Source organism: Vulpes lagopus, chromosome 8 (genome assembly GCF_018345385.1).
Source record: "Vulpes lagopus strain Blue_001 chromosome 8, ASM1834538v1, whole genome shotgun sequence".
NCBI classification, from domain to species: Eukaryota; Metazoa; Chordata; class Mammalia; order Carnivora; family Canidae; genus Vulpes; species Vulpes lagopus.
Window position 1 is genome coordinate 128891109 of NC_054831.1, and position 25757 is coordinate 128916865.

A 25757-nucleotide genomic window follows, 5' to 3' on the forward strand; every position below is an offset into this window, starting at 1 on the left:
TCTCACCTGTCCTGGGCTCTCTCACCTGACCTGGGGCTCTCTCACCTGTCCCAGGCTCTCTTACCTGATCTGGGGCTCTCTCACCTTCCCTAGGCTCTCTCACCTGACTCGGGGCTCTCTCACCTGTCCCAGGCTCTTTCACCTGACCCAGGACTCTCTCACCTTCCCTAGGCTCTCTCACCTGACCCAGGACTCTCTCACCTGTCCTGGGCTCTCTCACCTGATCTGGGCTCTCTCACGTGTCCGGGCTCTCTCACCTGTCCTGGGCTCTCTCACCTGATCTGGGGCTCTCTCACCTGATCTGGGGCTCTCTCACCTGTCCCAGGCTCTCTCACCTGACCCAGGACTCTCTGACCTGTCCTGGGCTCTCTCACCTGACCTGGGGCTCTCTGACCTGTCCCAGGCTCTCTGACCTGTCCCAGGCTCTCTGACCTGTCCCGGGCTCTCTCACCTGACCCGGGGCTCTCTCACCTGACCCGGGGTTCTCTCACCTGACCCAGGCTCTCTCACCTGTCCCAGGCTCTCTGCTGAGCAGCGCCAGCTCCCAGGGTGTCCCCAGGCTGGGTTCTGCACATCCATGGCTGACGAGGGGCCAAAAGCGAGACCTCACTGGTCTGCGAAGACAGCTTCTCCTTGAGCTGCGCCTCCAGCAAAGGCCTCGGGCTGCCGACCCTCGCCGACCCTCCTTATCAGGCCAGGAGTCAGCGACGAGGAAAGGGGGAAGTCTCCAGTGGAGGCCCGCAGGAGGACGGCAGTGCTGCCGCCGAGCCTCAGTCTCCCCACCTCACACACCACGGTGGGATCAGATGAGCTGCCCAGCGCACCCGCCTCATTCGTTCACGCAGGACGCCGGGCCTCTTCCGGGACCTGAGATCGTAAGGGACAACGTTGATTATACTCACTCAGCGCCAGGCCCCGGGTTGAGAGCTCTGTACTCACGACCTCTTTGGCTCCACACGGGACCTCCAAACGGTAGACACCGTCTCAGGGCCCCCGTGCAGAGAAGGCACGGAAGGGTCGGTCCTCTGCGGCACAGCTGGGGTTCAAGCCTGGGTCAGCCTGGAGGCAGAGCCCAAACCCCAGGCAGCCCTTAACCCTTGACCTGGTCCTCGGTCCTGGACACCAGGGGTGGGAACGAAATTCTAGACTCATTCTTTCGTGGGCCTGCTGGATGGAAAGCTCCATGGAGCCAGGGGCGGCACCTGGTAGGTACTGGGGAGAAGAAGGCACAAGTGGGTAAGCAGCCGCCCAGGCCCAAGGTGGCCAGGGCCACTGGAGGAGACCCCGAGGGCCACTCTCAGGGCAGGTGCTGGGCCCGGGAACCCTCTGCTTCGTGGCAATCTGCCTGGCCTCTCCACTACCCAGGCTCCTCCGGGGCTTGCAGGGTCCGTGGAGATGGGCCGGTGGCGGGTTCCAGGAGGCCTCGGATAGAATATCAGTGCTTGAGCCCTTGAAAATCTGATCTCGCCCCAGCCCACCTCCCCAAGGTTCTCCCCAGACCATCAATCAGCAGTGAGACACGATCGTATTTTATAGCCAGTCCAGGGTGGGGGGTGGCATGAAACCCAAACCCCCGTTCCTCCTGCCTGCTGAGGGGGATCAAGGCAGTCCCAGCAGAGCCTTAACTCTTTGTGGCCCTGTTCCTGCCAGCTGTGGGTCCAGCTCATCTGTCCCACAAGTCCCTGCCAAACGAGCGCCTCGGGGGTGATGGACTGACGTACGGAGAGGAGGGTGTGAGTTCTGGGGTCTTGACTGCTCCCAGGGGCCTGCAGAAGGCCTGTGGATCAGAGTATGGTTCTGGCCCAACACTTGGGAAGCGAAGGCCCTGGCTCAAGGCCTACCCGCCGTGGCTGTGTGACGTCAGGCAGGTTGCATCCCCTCTCTGGGCTCAACTCCTCGGCTCCTGCCCTGGGATCCTAACAGCACCTGCTTATCTTCCGAGGGGTCGTCCTATTACCTTCAACATGGGTGACATGTGGTTCTTGGCCTTGGGTCCCCTTGTCTTTATAACTGGGTCCTCGTATCCATAGTAAGAGGCCCTCGCCTCTCCTAGGGACTGTCCAGGTTGCCGTGGAGCCCAATCTTGTCATCTCCTGAACAAGTGTGATATCAACTTGCCTCATTGTCTCGGGTGGAGCTGGAGTCATCGCCAGGGCTGCCGCGGGAGGGGCTGAGCGCCCTGTCGCCGAGGGGCATTCAAGCAGACCGGTGGCTGTGAGGCCAAAGAGGCATCTTGGGGGAGGGGTGAGCTAGGTGGCCCTGAAGGCCCCTCCCAGGGCTGCTGGGGGTAAGGGGGCCAGGGAGGTGCTCTTCTGGTCTCCAGTTACCAGCTCCTGGAATCACATAGGTCATTTTGAGGAGGAGGGAGCTCCTCCTCAGGTGGATGAGCCTCTGGGGATGCGGGTGTCACGCCAACAGCTGGATGTGCTGGGTTGATGGATGGCTGTTAGAAAATCAATTTTCTGAAGCCCACTCAGTGGGGTGGGCAGGCAGGCCTTGGGGAGGCTCGGGCCAGCCCCAGGAGGGGCTCTGTGCCCGACAGGTGGGCCGCAGCCCCCACTCCTCCGCAGATCCAGGGCCCCGTCACCTCCCTCCTGCTCTTCCCCAGGCTGTGCCTCGGGCTTGGAGACACCTGCCCTGTCCCCTTGCTGGCCTCCTGGGGGGTGGGGTGGGGAGGGGAACAAGCGCCCAAGCCCCGGGCAGGTGTGGGGGCCCCCGGGCACCTCGTCCCAACTCAGCTGCTAACTGGCTGTGTGAGCTCTCTGGGACTCAGTTTCCCTATCTGTAAGCAGAGGAAGTTGGGCTACATTTCCCCTCATTTCCCAGGCTGCTCCTCCTAATGCGTCGGGTCTCCGTGTAAACATGAGACACCCCTGCCCTCCAACCACCACATCGCCTAAGGCCCCCAGCACAGCGACTTGATCTGTGCCTGTCCGTCCCACCAGAAGGTCAGCTCCAGGAGGGCAGGGGCTGTGTGTAAGGGGACACTGGCGTAGCTCCGGGGCCGACACAGCGCCGGGCACACAGTAGGTCCTCAATAAACGCTTGCAGAATGAATGAATCGGTGGCAGGCCCTCTGCTTGGAGCTAGGGAGGCTCAAGAAATCAATCATCAGCTTCTGTCCCCAACACGCCACAGTCTGAGGGGGGACGGGGTGGGGGGTGGCCTCAGGGTATTTGAATTCTGGACAGTAGATGGTGAAGCAAGTCCAGGAAGGGGGAAGGAGGGAGGTGGCCTGGGGCGCAGGGCGGGATGAGGATCTCTGCCTCTGGCCTAGGGTTTGGCAGGGAACCTGGAAGTTCTGTCCTGGAAGTGGGACCTGGGGTGACGTCCCTCCCACCGTGCCAGAGCTCCCCCCGACCCCCCTGCACCCCCAGCTTTCATTCAGAGCCTTTAGCATTTGCTGGAGGCCATGGGATGAGGCACAGCATATAGCGCCAGATGCTCAGGTTCAAATCTCAGTTCCCACCGCCTTGCAGGGTGACCCTAGGGCAAGCCGTTAATCCTTTCACACCCCATCTGTGGCCCTGTGGGGGTGGAGGGTGAGGGGGTGGTGAGCCACAGCAGATCGTGGGTAAACACTCAGCAGGCCTTGTGTCTGGCACATAGTCAGCACTCAGCAGTCCTGTCTCCATGATCAAAAGGACAACGGTACCCATATCTCAGCAGGGAGCAGTGAGTCCCAGAGAGAGGTCCGGCGCTTGCGTGACATCGAGTGGAGCGCCCCACTAAGGTGCACACGGGATGGAGGGGGTCAGAGCAGAAGGGGCCCGCTCTATCCCATTTCCTTGCTCTTGGCTGGGCTGTTCAGATGCTCCAGTGCAACCCCGTCTCTGCTTTTGACAAACCCCGCGGCGGGTGGGACAGGGAGCTAGAGGGACCCGATTTAGAGGCCCGAGGCCCCTCCATCCCTCTGGGGGAACAAGGGAGGGGAACCGCTGTGGCCTGGCCCGGGCTGGATGGGCGGGCGGAGGCAGAGGAAGCCTGTGCGGGAAGCCACCACTGGTGTCTCCTGACCGCGACTGCGACAGGCAGCTGGAGTTGGGGACAGTGCTACAGAAAGTCTTCCCTCCTTCTCTCTCTTTTTCTTCTAAAAAAAAAAAAAAAAAGAAAGAAAAAAGAAAGAAAAAAGAAGAAAGAAAGAAAGAAAGAAAGAAAGAAAGAAAGAAAGAAAGAAAGAAAGAAAAAGAAAAAAAAAATCTCCAACAAACAACCAATCTCCCATGACTTGGAAAAATGGCCTGAATCCCATGTCTGGCTCCAGGACGTTTTATGGCCCTTTGCAGCCGAGGATGTGAAGCCTCCTGTGACATGAGCCCTCTGTTCCTGGGCCCTGGCCGGGGAGGGCCCATCCATCTTCCCCAGCTGGCGGCCGCGTGTGGGAAAGGCCCCCGCTGCAGGGGGGCGGAGGGAGGGGGCGACACCTGTTCCTCTCACTCTTCCTAAGCTGGTCATTCCAGGCCGTCGTGGAGGCGGTGTTGGGGGAAGGCACTGGGGGGCCCTCTGGCGCCCTTGCCGGCTCCAAGCACCACTGACACAGCCCAGGGTGACGAGGCTGTGATAAGAGCGAGGGTCCGTCCCGGGCCTGGGCTTTTTGGCTGCTGTGCTCTGCTGCTCTCCGACCAGACGGGGAGAGGTGGCAGGTCCTGCAGAGTGTCCCCAGAGAGCAATGGAGCCAAGCCCGAGCCTGGTGGGGGAGGCAGGCAAGCTGGGGGGGTGCAGTCAGGATGCAGTGTGGAGCCCCGCAGTGAGGGCAAGAGCAGGCCGGGCTGAAGCAGCAGCGTCCCTAAGCACAGCAGGGCTGCGCGTGTCTGGGGGAACGGACGTTGTGTAGGATATGAGGCTGGAGGGGGAGCATCTCGAGGGCGCCGGGGACAGGGACAGGGCTGTGCTCACAGGGCCAGGGCCATGCGCTGCTCTCAAGGTGATGGCAGTCACCGCAGGGCCTGAAGGAGACCCACATTGCACAAAGACCCTCTCCTCTGTGGGGATGAAGGAGGGATGGAGGCTGGCTGCGGGGTCCATGAAGGGTCCAGGCAGGGTCCATGAAGCCAGAAGAGCATCCTGGCTCGAAGGCAGGGAGGGGAGCGGACTGAGAACCATCCCCGGGGTGAGACACACCTGGGCTCACACCCAGCCCCGATGCTCCAGGCAGTGTCCTCTTGGCTCGGGCCTCAGTTTCCCCACTTTTTTAGCGAGGGAGTTGGAGGACCGCAGAGCGACCCAGCTACTCCCCAGCTGTGCTGTTCATCAGCGATGGGACCGGGCATCTTATGCCTCTGAGCCTGTTTCCCCGTTTGTAAGGCGCCCGACGTCCAAGGGCGTGGGGAACCCTGACTGAGCACGGGTGAGGTGACCCCCACCGGTGGGCATGCCCTGGGCGATCGATGACGGGATCGTTCCTCTGCTTAATCCCCCGCCCAGGTTCTAAGTGCTCCGTGTTTGTGCTTGCTGTCATTGGGGCTGGCTGGGGAAAACCGGGGGGCAGCGAGGGAGGTGGTGCCTGCGGGGGCCCTGGGTGGGGCGGACGGGAGGGCCGGGTGCTGCAGGGGCCACTCGGGTTTCAGAGGTCCTGGGACCTGCAGAGCTCCTAGGATTTTCCCAGGCCGGGGCGGCAGGCAGCTGGAAGCCATCCGTCCCAGGGAAGGAGAGAGGATCAGGGGTCTTGCCAAGGTCTTTCGCTGGGAACGAGAACTTGGGAGGGGGGCAGATTCCTCTATCCAGTCTGGAAAGATGAAACCTTTCTGCCCGGGCAGCTGCTCGCGGGGATGCCAAGAACCCAACAGGCCTGACCGCCCCCCACCCCGCCCCGCGCTCCCCTGGGCCCGTGTCAGGCTTGGCGGGGGGCCCTCTTGGAGCCCCGACAGCCCCGGAAGCCGGGAGGCGGGCTTGGAATCCGCCACCTTCTGTGCCCCAACAGACCCCGGCGTAGGCCTGCCCTGGGTGGTGGCGGACTGAGGGCGCCGCCCTGGGGTGCTGAGGTCCCTCCTGGTTAGCTGGGGTGCCACAGCCTGAGACCCGGAGGCGAGGGGGGCGGCCCCGAGGCTCCGTGAGAGCCTCACTTTGGAGCCAGCCGAAGTGGGGAGCCCAAGTTCAAGTCCATCTCGGGGTCGGTGTTATCCGCTCGGCAAGGTGGTGAAGCTTGCACCGCTACGTGGGAAGCACCAGCACGTAGTAGGTGCTTTGGCTGCTAATTATGTTCCTGGAGGGGGCACAGGCCCAGACTGCCTGCCTGGTTCACATCCCAGCGCAGCCGTTTCCTCCTCGTTAATTAGTGACCGTTCCCGGGCCTCGACCTCGCGATGCTCCACACTCAGGACACAGCCTGGCAGTGCGCTCAGCCCTCCACAAGCACTCGGGGTCATTATGATTGTTGCTACCGACAGCATACGGATACTTTGAGCCCCGATCTGCAGAATGAGAACATTTTTTTTTCTTGCCAACCCTAATAACAGTAACAGCTGCTACCCACGCCTTGCCTTCTGAGCCCCCGGTGCCCTGCCTGGCGACTTACTGTGTCTGTGGGAGTCTGCTCACCTCCCTGGAACACGATGATTTACTGTCCCCATTTCGACAGGTGAGGAAGGAGAGACCCTGAGATTCGTAGAGACTCCCCTAAGGCCTCACAGCCAGTAAGTGCCGGGGACAAGAGATTTCCGGCCCACCTCGCAGCAAGCTCACAGGCCACCTCCGGGTGAAGGAGATGGACTAGGCTACAGTAGGGAGAGCACTGGAGCGGGAGTCGGGAACCCACAGCCCTGTGCCCACACACTGTGTTTAGCCTTTCTGAGCCTCTGTCCTCTCTTGGTTACAGTAGAGGTGTTACCAGGGGTACTGTGTGGACTTGGGGTGAGCCTTCGTTGAAACCACGTCTGGCACAAAGGTGGAGCGGCGCTGACGGTAGAGCGCAGGGGGTTTGTGCTGTTGACGGTATTGCTGGGTTTTCTATCAGCGTCAGTGGTGGGCTGACGTGGTAGGAGGTGCTGTGGGTGGGATGATTTTTGCTCTTGTTGATGATGGTGCTAGGGTGTTGGAGATGGTCTTACTCGTGTGACTGAGGGGCAGGGTTGGTAGTGATAATGCTCTTGTTATTGGTGTCGGAGTGGGTGGTGGTGGTGCTGGTGGTGTTGATGGTGTTGGTGTCAACGCTGTGACTGGTGGCCGTGTCGTCAGGGACGGTATTATCGGTCCCTGGTCCTCGCGTTGAGATTATTCTTCGTGTCGTTACCAGGAGTCGTGATGTTACCGTTGGCAGTGTCGGTGCCACTATTACTTCTGGTGGTGTTGGTGTTGGCGGTGGCGAGGCTAAGATTATTACCGGTGGTGCCAGTGGTGTTGGTGCTGACAATCTTATTAGTGGTGTTGGTGCTAATGGGGGTGTCGACATTGTTCCTGACGAAGTTGGTGTTGATGGTGGTGCTAACAAGATTACTGGTATTGGGGATCCCTGGGTGGCTCAGCGGTTTGGCGCCTGCCTTTGGCCCAGGGCACAATCCTGGAGTCCCGGGATCGAGTCCCACGTTGGGCTCCTCACACGGAGCCTGCTTATTCCTCTGCCTGTGTCTCTGCCTCTCGCTCTCTAGGTCTATCATAAATAAATAAATAAATAAATAAATAAATAAATAATAAAAAAAAGAAAAAAACGATGACTGGTATGGCTGTGGGTGTTGGTATTGCGTTGTTACTGGTAGTGTTGGTATTGATGTTGATGGTGGTGGTAACGTGATTACTGGTATCGGTGTGGGTGTTGTTACTGGTGGGGCTGGTATGATGAGGATGGTGATGCTAACCTCGTTCCTAGTATTGGTGGCGTTGGTGGTCAGGATGACGTGAGTACTAATGTTATTGTTGGTTTGGGTGCTAACACTGTCACTGGTATTGGTGGTGTTGGTCTGGGTGACGGAAGGACTAACACAGTTACTGGTGGTGGTGGTGGTGGTGGTGGTGACATGGCTAACACGATTACTGGTGCTGGTGGTGGTCCCGACATCGTCGCCGGTGGTGGGGTTGCTGGTGGTGGTTTGGGGGCGGCTGTCGTCTGGGTCTAGCACCCAGCACACCTGGCTGAGATGATACCATGGTCAATGACTCCTCAGCGACTCCGGCCACACTTTCCTCAAGGAGCCTGCGCCCTGCAACCATGCCTGTGTGCCTTGGCATCTGCCTTTCTTTGCCTTGCCTTGTTCTCGTTTTGAAAAGCTCCAGCCTGGACTGGAAAAGCATTTGCTCACAATTCAGGCAGGTCAGGGAGGGATCATGGTGCCTGCCAGGCCACGAGCAGAGAGGGGGAGCGACACGAGGCGGGGGCGAGCGAGCAGAAGGCAGGGTCCTCAGAGCCTTTCCCACGGGGGCTGATCCTGCCCTTCCCCTCCCTTTCCTCAGGCCTTTCCTCTTTCCTCCCCATCTTTATTCTCTCTCTCTTTTTTTAAAGATCTATTTATTGGGGCACCCTGGTGGCTCAGCAGTTGAGCGCCTGCCTTTAGCTCAGGGGTCCTGGGGTCGAGTCCTGCATCCGGCTCCCCGCATGGAGCCTGCTTCTCCCTCTGCCTGTGTCTCTGCCTCTGCTCTCTCTGTGTCTCTCATGAATAAATAAATAATTTTTAAAAAGATATCTAAAGATGTATTTATTTATTTTGGAGAGAGTGAGAGAAAGAAATAGAGCAAAGGGGAGGGGCGGAGGGGGAGGGAGGGAAGAAGACTCCCCGCTGAGCGTGGAGCTGGATGTGGGGTTCCGTCTCACAACCCCAAGATCACGACCTGAGCCGCAATCAAGAGCTGGACGCGGGGATCCCTGGGTGGTGCAGCGGTTTAGCGCCTGCCTTTGGCCCAGGACGCGATCCTGGAGACCCGGGATCGAGTCCCACGTCAGGCTCCTGGCGTGGAGCCTGCTTCTCCCTCCTCCTGTGTCTCTGCCTCTCTCTCTCTCTGTGTCTATCTGGACGCTTCACTGACCAGGCCACCCAGGCGCCCCACACCCTCCTTCATTCTCGAACTCACTTACTCAGCAGAGACATGCTAGGGACCTGGGTGCTGGGCCCTGAGTGAGCCCCTGATGTACTGTGATGAACGCAACACTGTCTTGGCCCGTGAGTCCCTTGAGAGCAGGAGCCTGCTCACAGGTTCATCACAGCCTTCCCAGCACCTGTTGAATGAATAAATGAATGAGTGCATGAATGAATGCACAGATGAACTCCCTTTGTGCACAGAGCACAGTCAGGCCAGACGATCAGCAGGTGCAGGGGCTTGGCTGTGGGTGTTAAGGGATGTCCTAAAATCCTCACAGAGCCTAGCATGTTGGTGCTGGAAGGGGCCGGAGAGGTTGTGCAGCCCGGTTCCCAAACTGGGTTCCTCAGAGCCTGCGGCATCTCTGGGCAGGAGGGGGGCCCCGGCCTCGGGCACAGCAGCACCTCTCTTGCCGGCTTTATCCATGTGGGTTCTGGGTGGGAACGTTTCAAAGCGCAGACCTTGGCCTGTCTTTACCGTCAATGGCTGCTGGTTGTTTTAAAGGTAAAGATGAAACTCCCTACTGCCGCCGGCAGGGCTGTGTCAGCCGTGGGCCAGCCCCCAGAGCCTTTGATCCCCACCACATACCAGCTGTCCCTGGATCACGGTGTCCCCGAAGAAGTCATGCCCTGTCCCCCCTGCACTGCTCCCACCTTTTGGGCTGCCAGGCCCGGCCCTGACTTCCGGGGAAGCCCACCCTGATTCCCTGCCACACCCAGTTGCGGTACCTGGACCTGCCCCTTGGGTCTGTTCACTGCTTGGTCCCACTTGGTCCCATGAAATCCTTCAACGTCTGCCCTCCCCACAGACCCTCAGTCCCCCGGGAGGTGCTCGGTGAGCACCGTGGGGTAAAACCGGCTGGTCCAGCCCTCTTGGGTTGTGGATGGACGGGTGAGGCCCAGAGAGGGATGTGGGCTGTTGTGCAGCATGTCAGTGACAGAGGTGGCCTGGGTCCTCGGTCCCCTGCCCTCCCCCCCTCCCCCTGCCCCCTATGACCTCTTCCATCTTCCCTGGGCACAGCTCCCTATTCCCTGCCTTAATCCCTGCACTTCCTGAACACTCCCCAGAACATCTGTAGGCTGTGATGGCCATGGGAAGCTGGCAATGGTCTCATCTTCCCCTTGGGGGCAGGAAGTGCAACCCCCACCCCTGGCAGCCCCAGCTCTGGTCACTTGGCCTGGACCCCTCTCATCTAAGCCCCAGCCTGGGAAAGGCTCCCCTGGCCCCAGTGTGACATTCCTTACCCAGCCTCTCCAAGGGGCTCAGCTGGTGAAGGCTGGGATGGGGGGGCTGGGGGGTGGGTGGGGTGCTGGCATCCAGACCCGCGGCGCGGGGGTGGGTGGGGGTATTTACGGGAACCAGCTTCCTGCCCCAGCTGCCCTCCCATCTCAGTCGCGATGGAGGTCCCAGATGCAAGAGGCGGTGAGGGTGGAGAGGGTTTGGCGCGGAGGCGGCTGGCGGCCAGGGTACGATGAATAATGACACCAGGAGGCCAGCCCAATTCTGGGAAACACCCTTCCAAATCGATTCTCAGTGTGGCAAACCGGCGGGTGAAGTGGGGTCTCTCGGGCTCTTTGGAGCTTGCGGGCTGCGGTGCCTTCCCCTCGGTCCTGTGGGGCTGCCGTTCCCAGGGAGGCTCCGATGCCCCCACCGGGCCGCCCAGTTCCCCAGGCACGGCGCCCGCCCCGTCTGCGTGGACGCGGCTGCAGCCAGCCAGCCAGAGACAACAACACAACAGCAGTGGTGATGTTGTTTGCTTGGCTCTTTCTCCCCTGCCGTGTCCCAGGAGGGAGGTAGCGGGCTTGTTAATCCTGGCTTCCGCTGTGTGGAGGACGGAGCGTTCCCACCTAGGAGGTACGCAGTACGTGTGGGTAGGATACACCGGGTACCCCTCTGTCCTCATCGCGGCCCTGAGGAGTGCCCGAGTCTACTGATCCCCCCCCCTTTTTTTTTCTGATTCCCATTTTGGAGATGAGGAAACCAAGCTGTCGCCCAAGGGCCTCTGGTGGGCGCGGGCGGACCCGGGGCTTCTCACTGCAGACCCCACTGTCTGCGAGGGGGAAGTGGGGTCGCGCTGTGCCAGCAGCCGGGATAGAGTGTCTTTGAGACAGAAACTGTAGACGTGTGCCACGGGCTCCAGAACAAACAGGCAACCCACCAAGGAACACTTTCTAGTGTTTGCTTATTTTTTCTTCTGATTATTACAGTAAGACATGCTTATTAGAGGAAATACAGAGACACAAAGGGGAAAATAAACACCACCACCCAGTGGCGCACGTTGCTACAGGGAAGGCAGCGGGGAGCCGCGGAGAGGCTCTTATCCTGGGTTCCTATCTCTGTTCTGCGCCCGCGACGGGCACTCCCCAACTCCCCGTGACTCAGTTTCCTCTTCTGTAAGACGGCGATAGTAACGCGATGTCGCTGGAAGATTTGTGGGAATAAGGTGATGATCGAAAAGCGCTTTCCGTAGGACATGAGGTCGGAGCTCCAAGTTTCCCAGGGGGTCACTATCTTGGGGGGGAAGCTCCACTTTCCCCACCACCATCATCCCATCTCGAAGGTCATGCCGTGCCGTAGGTGCTCGCGAGTCCCGCTTCACAGAACACTTCTTCTCGGGGAACCCTGCTGGCTCGGTTGGTAGAACACGCGACTCCTGATGGTGCGGTCGTGAGTTCGGGCCCCCCTGTGGGGTTAAGTGGAGATTACTTAAAAAAGAAATTGGAGAATGAAAATAAATTTGTCTTGAAATAATCATGGGTCACCAGGAAACCGCAAAGATAGGACAGGGAGGTTCTGTGTACGCTTTGCCCAGTTCCCTGCCATGGTCTCAGCTTGTAACTACGGAACAGTGGTGGAAGAGCAAAGCCAAAAACCCGCCATGGGCGCACTGTGCTGTGTGGTTCTCATCACGCGTGTGGGGTTGTGCAACCACTATGGCAACAATCAAGGTACAGGACGCAAGGCTCTTCCTTGTGCTATGCCCACCTCTCTCTCACGCACCGGCCCCGACCCCCCGGCCACCACGCATCTGTTCTCCATCTCTATAATTCTGGGTTATGTCGAAAATGTTATATAAATGGAATCATATATTATGTGACCTCCTTTTTTTTTTTTTTTTTTTTTTACACTCAGTATAGTTCTCTAGAGAGTCACCCATGTCGTTGCCTGTATCGATACTTCATTCCTCCTTTTGCCCGAGGAACACGGACGTACCCCCTCTTTGTTTAACTGTTCACCCGCAGAGGGATGTTTTGGTTGTTTTAAAGCTTTGGCCTGTTGCGAAGAAAGCTGCTATGAACATTCATGCACAGGTTTTTGCGTGGGCATCAGTTTTCATGTCTCTGGGATAAATGCCCAGGACGGTAATTGCTGGGTTGTACGGTACGTGTATATTTAGTTTTTAAGAGAGACTGCCAAAGTATTTGCTGGAGCGGCTACACCACGTTACGTTCCCACCGGCCGTGTACGAGAGATTCAGTTTCTCCTCATCGTTACCAGCATTTCGTATCGTCACTATTGTTTGTTTTAGCTGTTTGTAGCCATCGCTCATCGTGGTCTTGGCTTGCACTGCCCCGGTGACTGGTGGCGTTGAACACTTTTCCGCGGGCTTGCCTGCCGTTCCAAACCCTGATATTTTACCCGACGTCAGTCTTTGCTGCCTGTGTCGTTGCAAATGCTCCATAAACATCATTCATGGCGACCGCATAACCACTTCATCAGATTCGATTCCACTCTTCTCCCATTTTCCGTTCTAAATCATACTGTGATGAGCATCACTGTGCATAAACCATGGTCCATATGCCACGTCGCTCCCCTAGAACAGATTTCTAGAAGTACAATCCCTGGATCAGAGAGTGTGGACTGTCGTCGAGGCTTTGCTGCCCATCACCAAGCTGTCCTATGGGAGGACGGTTTCCCCATAACCTCTTTGCGACACCTGTTTTAGAGCACAGAGGAGCATAGAACATTCTCAAAAGGGGATCAGACCTCGGGGCCAGGCTTTTGGAGGTTAAATCCTGGCTCCGCCATCCACTTGCTGTGTGATCTTGGGTAGCTTATGCAACTTCTCTGAGACTCACTTGCCTCCTATGTACAATGGGAGACATCGAAAACCCTCCCTGAGTGAGCTCCCGGCCCTGGGACAGAAGACTAAAGCAACACTTCAGGTTGTTGGCCTCACCTTGCCCCTAGCTCCTGTACCCCTTCCCCACGTCATCCCTGGCCTTTCTGCCACAGCTCAGATAGTCACACCGCTGAGACCTCCCAAATTTCCTTCCCCACCGGCCTCTCTGGAGGCCACTGTCTTGGCCATTAGCCAGACTTCACAGCTGAACCCTGAGTGACTAATGGAAGCTTATGGCTGAAAGGCCTCTCCATTAATTGGGGCCTAATCAGAGGTGGCTGCAGCCACAGCTGGGCTGTGGGAAGGGTGCAGGCGGCAGGGCCGGACCCCTTGGCATCCTTCCTTCCACCGTTGCAGAAGAGGAGGTCCATGTCCCGGTCAGTTAGGGTCTTCATAGACCTTCACTTATTCATCCCTCAAAGAGATATAGGGCCAGCAACATGCCAGGTGACAAGGACACAGTTGCCAGCTACGTGGACGTGCAGCAGACAGCCACGTCCTGCCTTCACGGGGCTGACAGTCTAGAAGCAGAGGCAGAGGGTAACTGGTAGACGAGGCAATGTCAGCTGGGGACAAGTGCATGTGGATGATCAAGCAGGAAAGGGGACAGACACTTCTGGGGAGGGGCTGGGACTATGCTTGAGGAAAGGCGACTTGAGCTGAAACCTTAAGGATGAGAAAGGGGGAGCCAAGCAAAGAGCTGAGGGAAGAGCATTCTAGATAGAGGGAAGGGCAAATGCAAAGGCAGAGCTTAGAGCCTGATTCAGAAACCATGAGGTCAAAGCCAGACTCTGCACGACTTGCCGGGGGGCCGTGGGTAAGGCCATCGCTGTCCTCATGGGGGTCGGACTCACTCATCTTTCAGGCCTTAGCTATTGTGTAAATGAAGACTATGGGGGCCACAAAGTGGGGTGCTGGGAGGGGACGCTGGGTGCGGGGCGGCTCGGGGCGAGGCGGGGAAGTCCAGCCGGAGGCCTGCCGTCTGAGCTTCACACGTCCCGGCTAATTGAATTAACTCTTAGCACTTCAGCAGCCAAAGCTCCCAGCTCCAGGTTTCTCACATTCTTCCAACCCTGGCAGTGATTTAGGAAAGGGGATTTCGTTTCTCCAAGGCGGATGGAAAAGGTCATTGGGTGGGTGGGGCCCCTTGGGAGGTAGACCAGATGTCTCTGGGAACGGCTGGCCCCCCAGGTGGAGATAAAGACAGGCAGGTGCAAAGCTGGGGTGAGAACCAGTGCTTCCCTCCTGTCCTCACCCCCCAGAACTCCCAGGATGATGGGGAGAGAGAGCCCCTGCTTTGGGGAACTCCCTGTCTGATGGGAGAGACTCGGCAGACAGTGTCTGATGAGAGAGGTAGGGCACTTACCCTGGGACAGTTCTCGGTCTGAATTTTAAACCGATAAACATAAAAACAGCAAGAAACTTATGGAAGAAATCATACCTGGTTGCTGAGGGCTCCGAGGCAGCACCGAAGACGCCTTAGTTTGCCACGACTGTGGCAGGTGCTGGTTTGGGCCGGGTTGCTCACCCACCTGGGATCTGATCGGTCGTGGGGCACAAGGGCTTGAGAGAGTGGGCTCGGAGCCAGACTGCCGGGCTTTGTACGTGGCCCCAGTACCCGCGCTGCATGACCTTGAATATGATATTTGACCTTTTGTGTTTTAGCTTCTTTCATCTGGAAAATGGGAGGGGGTGGGGCTTAAATTAATCCATCCCTGCAAAGAACAGTGCTTAGGACGCCGGGCTTGACCAATAGCTCCTAATTTGAGTCTTCATGCTCTCCCCATTTTTCAGCTGAGCAGGCAAGCTCAGGGAGGGGTGGTGACGTGCCTGAGGCCCCTCCGCTAGCTGATGGTTGTCTGGGACTTGAACCCAGAGCCCCTGACTCTGTGTGGGGTCTTCTTTCCACCGATCCCCCGTAATGGCCACATTGACAACTTCCCAGCACCCTCACGATCGCCCTGTGCAGCAGTCCGGGGAGACATGGGTGTCCCCTTCTGTGGATGAAGACACTGAGGCCCAGAGCACATTGCCTGGACGCAGGACCATGTCTCACTCACGGCAGGGTCCCTAGACCTTGGCACACAGCGCGCTATCAGACACCACTTTGCAAACTGAAGGTAAAAAGAGGAGGGAACAGAGAGGGGGTGTGGCTGGGACCTTAGGGCAATTTAATTTTCCCCTGGGGGGGGGGGGGGGGGGAGTTGAGGCTCTGAGACTCCAGATCTTCTGCACCCCCGGGCCAGCCTCTCTGTCTCTTCTCTCTCACCGACTCCAGATCCAGATGTTTGAAGTAGGGTCTGGCCCCAGGCCCCGCCTCTGAGCTGGGGGCGATTGGTGCGAAGGCCGTGGGGAGGTGGCGGTGGAGACTCTGGGCCTGGACGCCGAGGCCTTGTGTCCAGGGCCACAGGAAGCCTCACACCTGGCTGGGGAGATGACAAACACAGCAGAACAGTGTCTGTGACATCCTGTGAATTAATCTGAGCGTCCTGGGCCTCGGGCAGTACAAGCAGTGGCAGCAGGGGGATCCTGTCTGCGGCCTTGATTAAATCAGAATGTTCTGCTAGTCCGTACCTGTTAGTAGAGCCAGGGAGGGCAGCCAAAGTGGAGAAGATGTGGCTGACACGCGAGGGGGAAGGGGCGCCCGGGTCGGGGGGCAGGGCCCAGCAGAGGGGTCTGAGCAGCCCGGAGAGGGCAGGTGCACAGGGGTCTCTTTGGTCTTGGGCTCCCCATCCGGGCAGGTGCTGCTGTGTGTGACTCAAGCTGTCCCCAGGGGTCCCCAGCTGGGCGCTGGTCAGGCAGCTTCACTTGGTCTCCGGGGACCCCCGAAATAGTCACCAGCCCATGGGTGCCGAGGACACCTCCTGAACTGGGCATTGAAAGCCGAGTGGGAGTTACCTGGGCTCGCTCCCACTGCCCTGGTGTCTCCTTGTCTCCCCACTCCCCGTGGCTGGCTAACCCACCCCTTCCTCCCGCCCCTGCCGTGGCGCCTGGTGAGCTCCTACCTGTTGTGGAGATCAACGAGACCAACCGAACGAGAGGAGCAAAGGCTTTTTATTCCGCGCTTACCGCGTAGCAAGGGAGTCAGCCACCATCCCTTGTGTTCCGGCAGAGACTCGAAGGCCGGCGAAGTGGGAAAGCTCTATGGTGGGGAGAACAACGGGGAGGCTCCAGGTGTGCCCTGCTGGGAGGCCGCGGCAAAGCGGACGTGCAGGTGGGACAACCGCAAGCAGGGCATCCTGTGTGATGGGTGAGGGGCACGAACTTGGCTTTCTCCGGTTGGTCCTCAGGTGGAAGCGGGAAGGACCATTAGGGAAAGCTGTGGGTTATTAATCCAGCCATTCGATGCTGACTGTTAGAAAGTTAGTGTTTAGCTTCCCGGCCCATCACCAGAGATAGCAACCGGGCTTCCGGCAGGTCTGACTTGCAGCAGGCCGCCTGGCTGGCTGGTTTGGGGATAAGGGACGGATTTCCTGGGCAGGCTGCTGCCAGCTGCGGGTCGACATTCTGCTTTTTACCTTAGGCGGCGAGGCAGTTGTCCATTTGCGTGGTCAGCCTCTCAACATCCTTCCAGAACGGGAGCAAGGGCCACCTCCTGCAGGGAGTCTTCCTAGATTCCACCAAGAGCAGCCTTGCTTGGCTGTTCCTTCTCCCGTGCTCCCGTGCCCCTCCACCCTTACGGGGGTGTTGTGGCTCCTAGTTCAGACTCTTCCGCGTTTGAATCCCGTTTTCCCCACTCCTTGGCAGCGTATCTTCTGAGCAACGTGATTTCATCCCGAAGCTTCCGCATCTGTAACATGGAAGGCAATGCTAGTACTGTCACTGTCAGAGGAGCTGACGTGATACGGGGTGCCGAGGACCCTGCTATTAGTATTATTAGCATTAGTGTTGCCACCACCCCGGTGAGCAGCAGGCGGGTGGATGGGGATCGGATCTCTGGCCTCTTTAGACTCATTTCCAGGTGCCAGGCCTCCCCTTCAGCGTGGCCCTGGCCCTACGCAGGCCATCCTCACCTGCCAGCCCCATCCCTAGTAAGCCGGGGGCAGGAGCAGTTTCTTATTCATCTCGGTCCTTCATGCATCGCTCAGAGTCTACCCAAGAATGGGAGCCCGGAGGAAGGTTGCTGAATGAACAAATGCTCGAGTGAGTGAATGGATGCCCAGTGTGGCGCCAAACCACTTCTCCCTTCCTTCTCCCGCCCGCAGGCCTGAGCAGGGCTCCTCTTCCCTGGCTCTGACAGGTGGTGTGTATGGGGGGGGCGGGTGATGGGAGGCCCCTAGGGGAGGTTTATTCTGGAAGGGGGTTGAGGATATAGGAGGAGGATGGGGTGGGGGGCTCCATCCAAGGGCAGCCCTCCGGCAGCTGGAGCTCTCCACGGTTGGGCTCCCTCCAGAGGGGATGAGTTCCCCATCACTGGGTGTGTGTGGGGGTGTAACCAGTACCAGAGCTGCTGTGGTGACTTCGTGTTATTGATGCACCTTTTTTTTTTTTTTTGCACTAGTTCGTCTAGTGAGCACCTCTACATGCTGGGTACTGAGGTGGGCTTTACGGATGGCGAGTGAGAAACACCAGGGGAAGACTTTGTTGGATCAGTGATTCCCAAAGAGCGGGGTGCCAAGAACCCCTTTTACCCCTCCTTGGCCAGAAGTGTCCGCGCCCTCCTGGCATTTGGGGCCGACTCTTACAGAAGCTATTGCTTAGTTTCATGGAGCCCCCCACGTGTCCCTCTGTCTCACAAAGGCCAGAAGGAAAGAGCCACTCTCGGGAAGACATCCCTTCCTGCAAAGAAAGCCACTTCTCACTAGAAGCTTAGCTACCACGTGTCCAGATAAGTAGATGTCGCTTCAGGATGCCAAGGAGCTCGTGAGCTGAGCCCCTGCGGTAGGTGGGCAAATTCTGACTTTAAAGTTTTTTTAAAAAAAACAAACCCACATTTTTAATTGAAGTGTGACATAAATACAGAGGGGAGCACAAATCGCAAGCATACAGCTGGGAAACTTTCCACCAGGTAGACACACCTGTGTGGCTGGTACCCCGGTCAAGGAACAGAACATGGAGGGGGTGCACCTGGAGGGCTCAGTCGGTTAAGTATCTACCTTCAGCTCAGGTAGCTGATCTCGGGGTCCTGGGATCGAGCCCCACGCTGGGCTCCCGGCTCAGTGTGGGGGGGTCTGCTTCTCCCTCTCCCTCTGCACCTCCCCCTGCTCATGCTCTCTCTCCCTCAAATAAATAAAATCTTAAAAAAAAAAAAAAAAAGAAGCAGAACATGGCCAAACCATCTCCCAGTGAGCCCCCCCGGCCCACGGCACCTTCCTCCAAAGATACCCGCCTTCCTCTCAGCACGGTCCTCCAGCACTTGGCGTGCAGCCCGGCCATCGTGTGTGGTTGTACCTCGTTCATTCATTCTCAGGGCCAAGCCGCGTCCTCTCACTGCAAGACTCTGTCTCAAACTATCTACTTGTTCTACTGTCCATGGACATCTGGATGGTTTCCAGAACAAGGCCGCTGTGGAGGTCACTGTCGTGGGCTTGACAGTAAATGGCATTTGGTGAACATCAGCACTCTTGTCGGACGCGTATGTCGGACGTGGAAGAGAAATTGCTGGATCGCAGGGGAGGTGTACGTACAGCTTTATAGACATGGCCAGTGTCCCGGAGGGGTCGCACCAGTTGACACCCCCAACAGCAGAGTATGCGGCGCTCCGCCGGTCTACATCACGTTCTTGAGAACCATGGTATCTCCTCCCACGCTCGTTCCGGAATCTAGTCCTGATCTAGACTTCCCAAACGATGAATGAAATCAAAGCACCTTTTCATGCCTATTGGCCATTTGGATATTTGCTTTTTTGTGGGATGTCTGTTCAAGTCTCTTAATCATTTTGCTACGACTTTCTCTCTTTCTTATTTATTTATAGAAAAAAAAAGACTTTCTAATATTCTGGATATGAGTCCTTTTCAAACACATGCAAGTGTCACCTCCCTCCCTCTCCGAGGGCTGGGTTTCCACCTTCTCAGTGGCTTGTGACTTGAAGAGGTTCTAGTCTACCTCAAGGTCACAGAGGTGTTCTGTTTTCTTGTAAAAGTCTGATTATCTTACTTCCACATTTAGAGCTACAGTCCATCTAGAATTGATAGTGTATGGTGTGAGGAAGGGCTCAAGATTGACTTTTTTTTTTCCATACAAATTTCCAGTTGTCCCAGTGTCATTTATTCTAGTTGGGGAGGATGGTGTGTAGGGGGAATGTGTTCTCAGAGATGTAGGGGTTTGGGGATCAGGAGGAGAGGGGTGGGGGGAGCATCTCCTTCTCCCCCCATGAGCAGAGAAGTCATCCGTGTTCGTCTGTGGCATGATTTCTGCTTTGAGACCCTGGGACATGGAGTTTGTCTTCAAACCGCTCCTTGTTGAAACCCCACGCAAGAGGCTGTTCTCAAGTAGAAACTACTGCTGCCCCTCCCGTGTTGGAGAAGCCTGATTGTCCAAGACTCTGAAGCTCTGGGCGAATGGATTCATACTGCGAATGCCCCTTTCTGGACAAGAAATGGCTCTTACTACTTGTCCCTTCATTTCTTCACCTCCTTCGCTTCTTCTCTCTCTCCCTTCCTCCCCCCTTCCTCCCTCCCTTCCATGGATACACTATGTAAAATCCCAATTTCCCACCCCTGACTTCCTTCTTCGTTCTATCCTCAGCACTGAGAACCATCCGAACACTGTATTTCTTCCATACATATTAATTAATTAATTAATTTAGAAGGCTTAATTTGTATATGGCAAAATTTACAGACCTTACATGGAGAGTTTGGTGAGTTTTGACAAACGTACACACCCATGTTACCACGTCCCCAGTTAAGACATGCATTTCTAATCATCCCCAGAAAGCCCTCTCGTGTCTCTTCCAGCAAATCCCCCCTCTGAAGGCAGTTCTATCACCATAGATTAGTTTTGTTTGTTCTTGGGCTTCATAGGAATGGAATCCTGCAGTAACATCTATATTTTACTCATTTTCCTTTATAGTCCGTCTCCTCCACTAAAATATAAGCACTGTGTAGGCATAGTTTTTTTTTTTTTTTTTTTTTTTGTCTTGCCTATTCCTGAATTCCTAGCTTCTAGAATAGTGCCTGGCACTTAACTGGTGGCAGATTTGATGAGTGAATATATGGATAGAGCTGTAGTGTTGCCCGTTCCCTCATGTCTCTATCCCAGGGGTCAGGGTGAAGGCAGCGGGATGGCCCCAAAACCAGACGGCATCCTTGTGCTCCCACCTATCTGCTCTCCAAACCAGGAGAGGCAGCCTCGCCTTGTCTTTTGCACAATGTGGGTGTGAGTGGTTCCTACCCCGGAGGGTAAGAACACTTCCCCAAGGTAAGATCCAAGGAGTTACTATATATTAAACACTTTAGTAAGCTTTGATTAAATGCCAATGGTGGTAATTAATTGATTAATCAACTGTTAATATACCCTTAAGAGTTCGTCTAGATCAGCCATTCACTTATTTGTTCTGCAAATATTTAGGTCTGATGTGGTGACACATACAAGTGTTACAACAGTGAATGAGATGAAGCCCCTTCTTCATCTGCCTGGCATTTTGGTGAAAGGGTGTATTTGTTGGGGTCCAGGCTAAGCTACTAGAAGAAGTAAACCCAAAGGGCACCTGGGTGGCTTAGTCAGTTAAGCGTCTGGCTCTCGGTTTTGGCTCAGGTCATGATCTCAGGGTCGTGAGATCAAGCCCCATGTCTGGCTCCATGCATAGCGTGGAGTCTGCTTGAGATTCTCTCTGTCTCTGTCCCTCTCCTTGCTCCTGCTCTCTCTCTCTCAAAAAAAAAAAAAAAAAAAAAAGAATAAGTTTACCCAACAATACAGTGGCTTAAACAAGTTAAAAGTTTTTTTTTTCTGTTTATTTATCTAGTTATTTTTCAATCTTGTGAAGAAGTAAGTGAAGTAAGTGGTTCAGCTGTCCTAGAGCGACTGCCATCCTCCACGTGTGGCCTCTACTTCTGGGTTCAGTATGACTGCTGCAGCTCCTGCCCTTTCATCTGCAGCCCAGCAACCAGGAAGTGGGAATGGGTAAGAGATATCTGTCCTTTCCCGCCAAGGCATGACCCCAAATCATGACCCCAAATCATCCAATATCACTTTTACTTAGATCTCACTGACCAGAACCTAACTTATGTGACCACACGTAGCCACAGGCAGGTCTGGGAAATAGAATCTCTAGCTGAAGTTTGTTTTATGTTTTTTTTTTTGGTTGTTTGTTCGTTTTGCTGTTTTGTTTTAGAGAAGAGAGAGAGAGGGGGAGAGAGAGAGAGAGAGAGAGGTGAAGAGGGGCCGAGAGGGATGGAGAGAGAATCTTAAGGAGACTCCCCAGGCTCAGAGCCTGACGTGGGGCTCCATCGCACGACTCTGAGATCGCAACCTGAGCCGAAACCAAGAGTCAGACGCTTAACCACTTGAGCCAACCAGGCACCCCTCTAGCTGAAGTGTTTTAAGAGCTTGGAAACTAGTGGTTTGGGGTCATGGAGTCCATAGCCCCCAGGTGAGCCGGGTCCCTTGTGGGGCAGTTTGGGGCACCTCAGGGCTAGGACTGCCAGATTTAGCAAATGAAAATACAAGACCTCATGTCAATTAGACTTTTGGGTAAACAATAATATTTAGGCCAGGGGCGCCTGGGTGGCTCAGCGGTTGAACGTCTGCCTTCGGCCCAGGGCGTGATCCTGGGGTCCTGGGATCGAGTCCCGCATCAGGCTCCCTGCATGGAGCCTGCTTCTCCCTCTGCCTGTGTCTCTGCCTCTCTCTCTGTGTGTCTCTCATGAATAAATAAGTAAACTCTTAAAAAATAATATTTAGGACATGTTTGTATTAAAAAGTTATTTATTGTTTATCTGAAATACTTTATTTTTTCCATCATTTCCATGAAAACTTCCTTGGGTGGGGCCTATGCTGGTTACCTCCTGCCTCCTCCCACTGCCTCCCAAGTCGCAAGGCACAGACGGCCAGTCTACGAGGCTTCCCTGCATGCCGAGTGGGTGCTCAGCACCGCAGAAGGCGGCAGGTGACGGGGCGCTTGCTCCCCAGGCCATGGCAGGTGGGACAGGCCGCCAGCTGTACCTTTGCCAGGAAGGGATGCGAAGCAGAGACTCGCAGTTTGCCGCGTGGGACAGCTGGTCTTAGGGCAGCTAGAGGTGCCTGTCCCCGAGATCTGGTCACAGTAGGCTGAGGCCTGCCCTAGAAGGCTTCTGGGAGGAGCTGAGGCTTGAGCTCGGAGTTTCCACCTGGTGCCAGGACAAGGCCCATGTGCAGGAATCACCCGAGCCCCGGGGCCAATCCCAGGTCTGCTCCCCCCCAGCCGTGTGACCCTGGCCAAATCCCTCCACGTCTCCAAACCTGGGTTTTCATATCTGTAAAATGGGGATCCAAACACAGCCCGCTGCACAGTGCGGGGGTGAAGACGGGTCGACACGACGCTCGCTCGCGCCGCGCTCCCTGCACACGTTTATTCATCTTGCAAAATAATATCTGGAATGGGACGGACGCCTGGGTGGCTCAGCGGTTGAGCCTCTGCCTTTGGCTCAGGGTGTGATCCCGGGGTCGCGGGATCGAGTCCCACATTGGGCTCCTTGCATGGAGCCTGCTTCTGTGTCTGCCTCTCTTCCTCTCTACCTGTCATGAATAAATAAATTTTTAAAAATCTTAAAAAAAAAAAAAAAGAAAGATCTGATCTAACGTCTCTTGCTGAGTTGTTTGGACTGTTTTCTACCGAGGCTCTGAAGGGAACAAAGGATCCGGGATTGGTATGCAGGAGGCTGCAGGACTCACGAGAGGAAGTGGGTGGGAGGGAGGGCGAAGGGGAAGACGCGAAAGGGGGCCGGTCCTCGCCCTGGCCACCCAAGGGTGTGGTGGGTGGCCGGGTCTGGGGACAGATCTGGGCCGGAGGGCCCCTCAAGGCCAGCAGCACCGCGCCCCTGGCACTCCTCTCCCCCGGTCCCCTGTGCCTCCGCTTCCCGCACCCTGCTGCGTCCCAGCCCACCACGGCCACGGCCATGGCCACGGCCACGCTGTGGAATTTCCAATTTTCAGCTAATGTGCGGGTCGTGACAGAGGCTCAGAGGCCCTGGTCGGACATAATGGCAGAAGAATTGTAAATGTCGCCCTGAGTGAATGGCAATGAGGACGGGCAGGGAGGGGACATTTTCCATCGGCCGCGTGGCCGGGCCCGGGAATACATTTTCTCTCGGAGTGTGTCGCATTAGATTTCCAGAGGTGCTCGGGCTCCAGGTACATGTCATTAGTAACAGTTTGGGCGATAATGAATCCTTTTATTTCTTTTCCTCACAGCTCATGAATACATAACAAGGCCCCGCTCAGGCGCATCTGGCCTGGGCCCCGAGCCTCCTGCCACCTAATCTCGTCCTGCTCCAATATCCAGGCGACCCAGCTGGGGCCTGCCTTAAAGGAGCCGCATGCCCTTTCCTGCCTGGGGCCTCGGGCCGGCCGAGGGGCCGAGCCCTGGGCTGGCCGTGGCCGCTGGCCGAGGGGTCGGACACCGGGGAGACCCAGGACGGGAAGGGATCCCCAGATCCTGACTCAGGTGTGAGCGCCACGCCGCGCATCCAGCAGGCATCCATGCAGTGCGTCCAGCAGCGCCTGCTTGGTGAACAGCGCCTGCCCGGCCGGGGGAGGGCTGCGTGAAGGCTTTCTCAGACCGCCTGGGTGAGGCCGGCCAGCCCCTCCGCCGGGCGGGCTTGTGAGGCCGTGACCCCCTGTGACAGTGAGGCCTAGACGTGCAGGTGCTTCATCGTGGCCTCTGAGAGGCAGGCGGGGGCAGAGGCCCGCTCCTCCCTGGGTGGCCATCGCCTAGAGAAGGTTCCGGAGAAGGGCATGTCACCTTCCCTGTAAGGTGACATGAAGCTTTACAGAAAGCTTTGCTGCCGAGAGTCGGTTGCTCCGTTCCCCGGGAATCCGCACAGCTCTTACCTTCCTGAGCAAATGCTTAGTGGAAGAGAGGAAGCGTGCAGGGTTTTTTTTTTTTTTTTTTGCAATTACTATTTTTGCAATTGCACACGTCTATAGGCTTCTTTTGCCGACACTTCCCTCCTTCCTCCTCACCCTTTTGACCCGCTCTATTTTTCTGCGTGTTCCTCCCATTGTATCTCCTGGGATGACATTACCGTTGTCCCCTGTCCCCCGTCCCCCTGGGAGGTGAGCTCTGTGAGGGCAGGGGCCTCGTGCTCGGGGCATCTCCTGGGCCAAGGATGATGCCGGTGGTCAGCACACACGTGCAAGAGGACGCAGCAGCTTCCACCACGGTCATGGCCACCCCGAGGTGGGGCTGCTGGACCCCGCTGACCCCAGGAGGACGGACCGGTGGCAGGCCCAGTAGAAGCCCGGGTGGCCTCCAAGTCAGTGTGGTGTTGCAGCTGGATCTTGCTCTCAAGAGCTCTCGGGCTGTGTCCAGGCCTGGGTGGCCTCCTAGACGTTGTGGGGCAGGTGGAGGAGAGAGGGAGCAGGCCAGTGTGGCTTCCTGGCAGGAGGAGCAGGGGTGAGATGACACCCCCTCCGCTGATGGCCTGGGTCTCGACTCTCCGATGGCTCTGCCTCAACCAGGTGGGACTTACCCTCCAGAGCCACAGGGTCCCGGTATTTGAAGGCTGCTCTGATGCTGGACCGAGCCCGGGACACCCCTACTAAGTGCCTGCCGTCTGCGAGCACATTAAAACACTAAAAAACTCAACTCCTCTGAGTGGCAGGGATGATCGTGAGCCCCATATTTCACCACATAAGGAAACAGAGACGCAGAGAACATAGGCAACTTATCCAGGGATGCACAGCGTCAAATGGCAGAGGTAGGATTTGAACCCAGACCATCTGGCTTCAGCGTGCAGGCTTGTGACGACCAGAGATCGTCCTGCTTTTCTGACACGGCTTCATCGGAAGCAGTATTATGAGTGCCGTCCCCACAAAGCCAGCCTGTCTTTCTGGATCCACTAAACAGTGAGAAACTCTGCAATTTTCCTCCCAAATCTGGGCAGCGTTGGCGTCCAGTCTTGAAGGTTTGGTGTCCAGCGTTTGGAGGTTAGTCACGGGGGCCCCGCAGTCAGGTAGGCCTGGCTCCTGCATCTGCCTGGATCTGCTACTTCTGTCTGTGTGAGTTTGAGCAAACCACGGGGCCTCAGTTTCCTTGTCTGTCAAACGGGGGTGATACGGTGCCGCCCCAGAGAGATGCGGGAGAGACCCAGGTGCCCACACAAGGGACGCGCGTAAAGCAGTGCCACGATGGCAATATGTGTTAGGTTATTTTACAAAAAGCATGACTCAGGGTGGGACTCAGGTTCCAGCTCAAGCACCGCCTCATCAGGGACCTCACCTGTCATCACCTCTTTTTTTAAAAAAAAAAAATTTATTTATTTGGTGGGGGAGGGGCAGAAAGAGAATCTGAAGCAGACGCTGTGCTTAGCGTGGAGCCCGATGAGGGGCTCGATCCCACCACCCGAGGTCATGAGCTGAGCTGAAACCAAGAGTAGGTTGCTGCCCCCCAACCCCATGACTGAGCCACCCAGGCTGCCCGCTGTCATCACCTCTCACCCCCTCCACTGTCCTCACCTCTGCCATCCTTATGGTCACTCTGTGACCCTCTGTC

The 25757-nt window shown here is 56.7% G+C and overlaps 1 protein-coding gene across 1 annotated transcript in view; it reads right to left on the minus strand.

The window, feature by feature from the left end:
* The window catches only part of LOC121497818 (cell wall protein DAN4-like), a 35728-nt gene extending 12566 nt beyond the window's left edge, over positions 1–23162 (minus strand). Inside the window, exons 1-4 of the mRNA XM_041767524.1 lie at positions 22937–23162; positions 7874–8044; positions 7247–7447; positions 7047–7191 (exon numbers count right to left, since the gene is read on the minus strand). Coding sequence (XP_041623458.1) covers positions 7047–7191; positions 7247–7447; positions 7874–8044; positions 22937–23162 — 743 coding nt within the window. The remainder of the gene's footprint in view (positions 1–7046; positions 7192–7246; positions 7448–7873; positions 8045–22936) is intronic.
* Positions 23163–25757: the final 2595 nt, after the last annotated feature.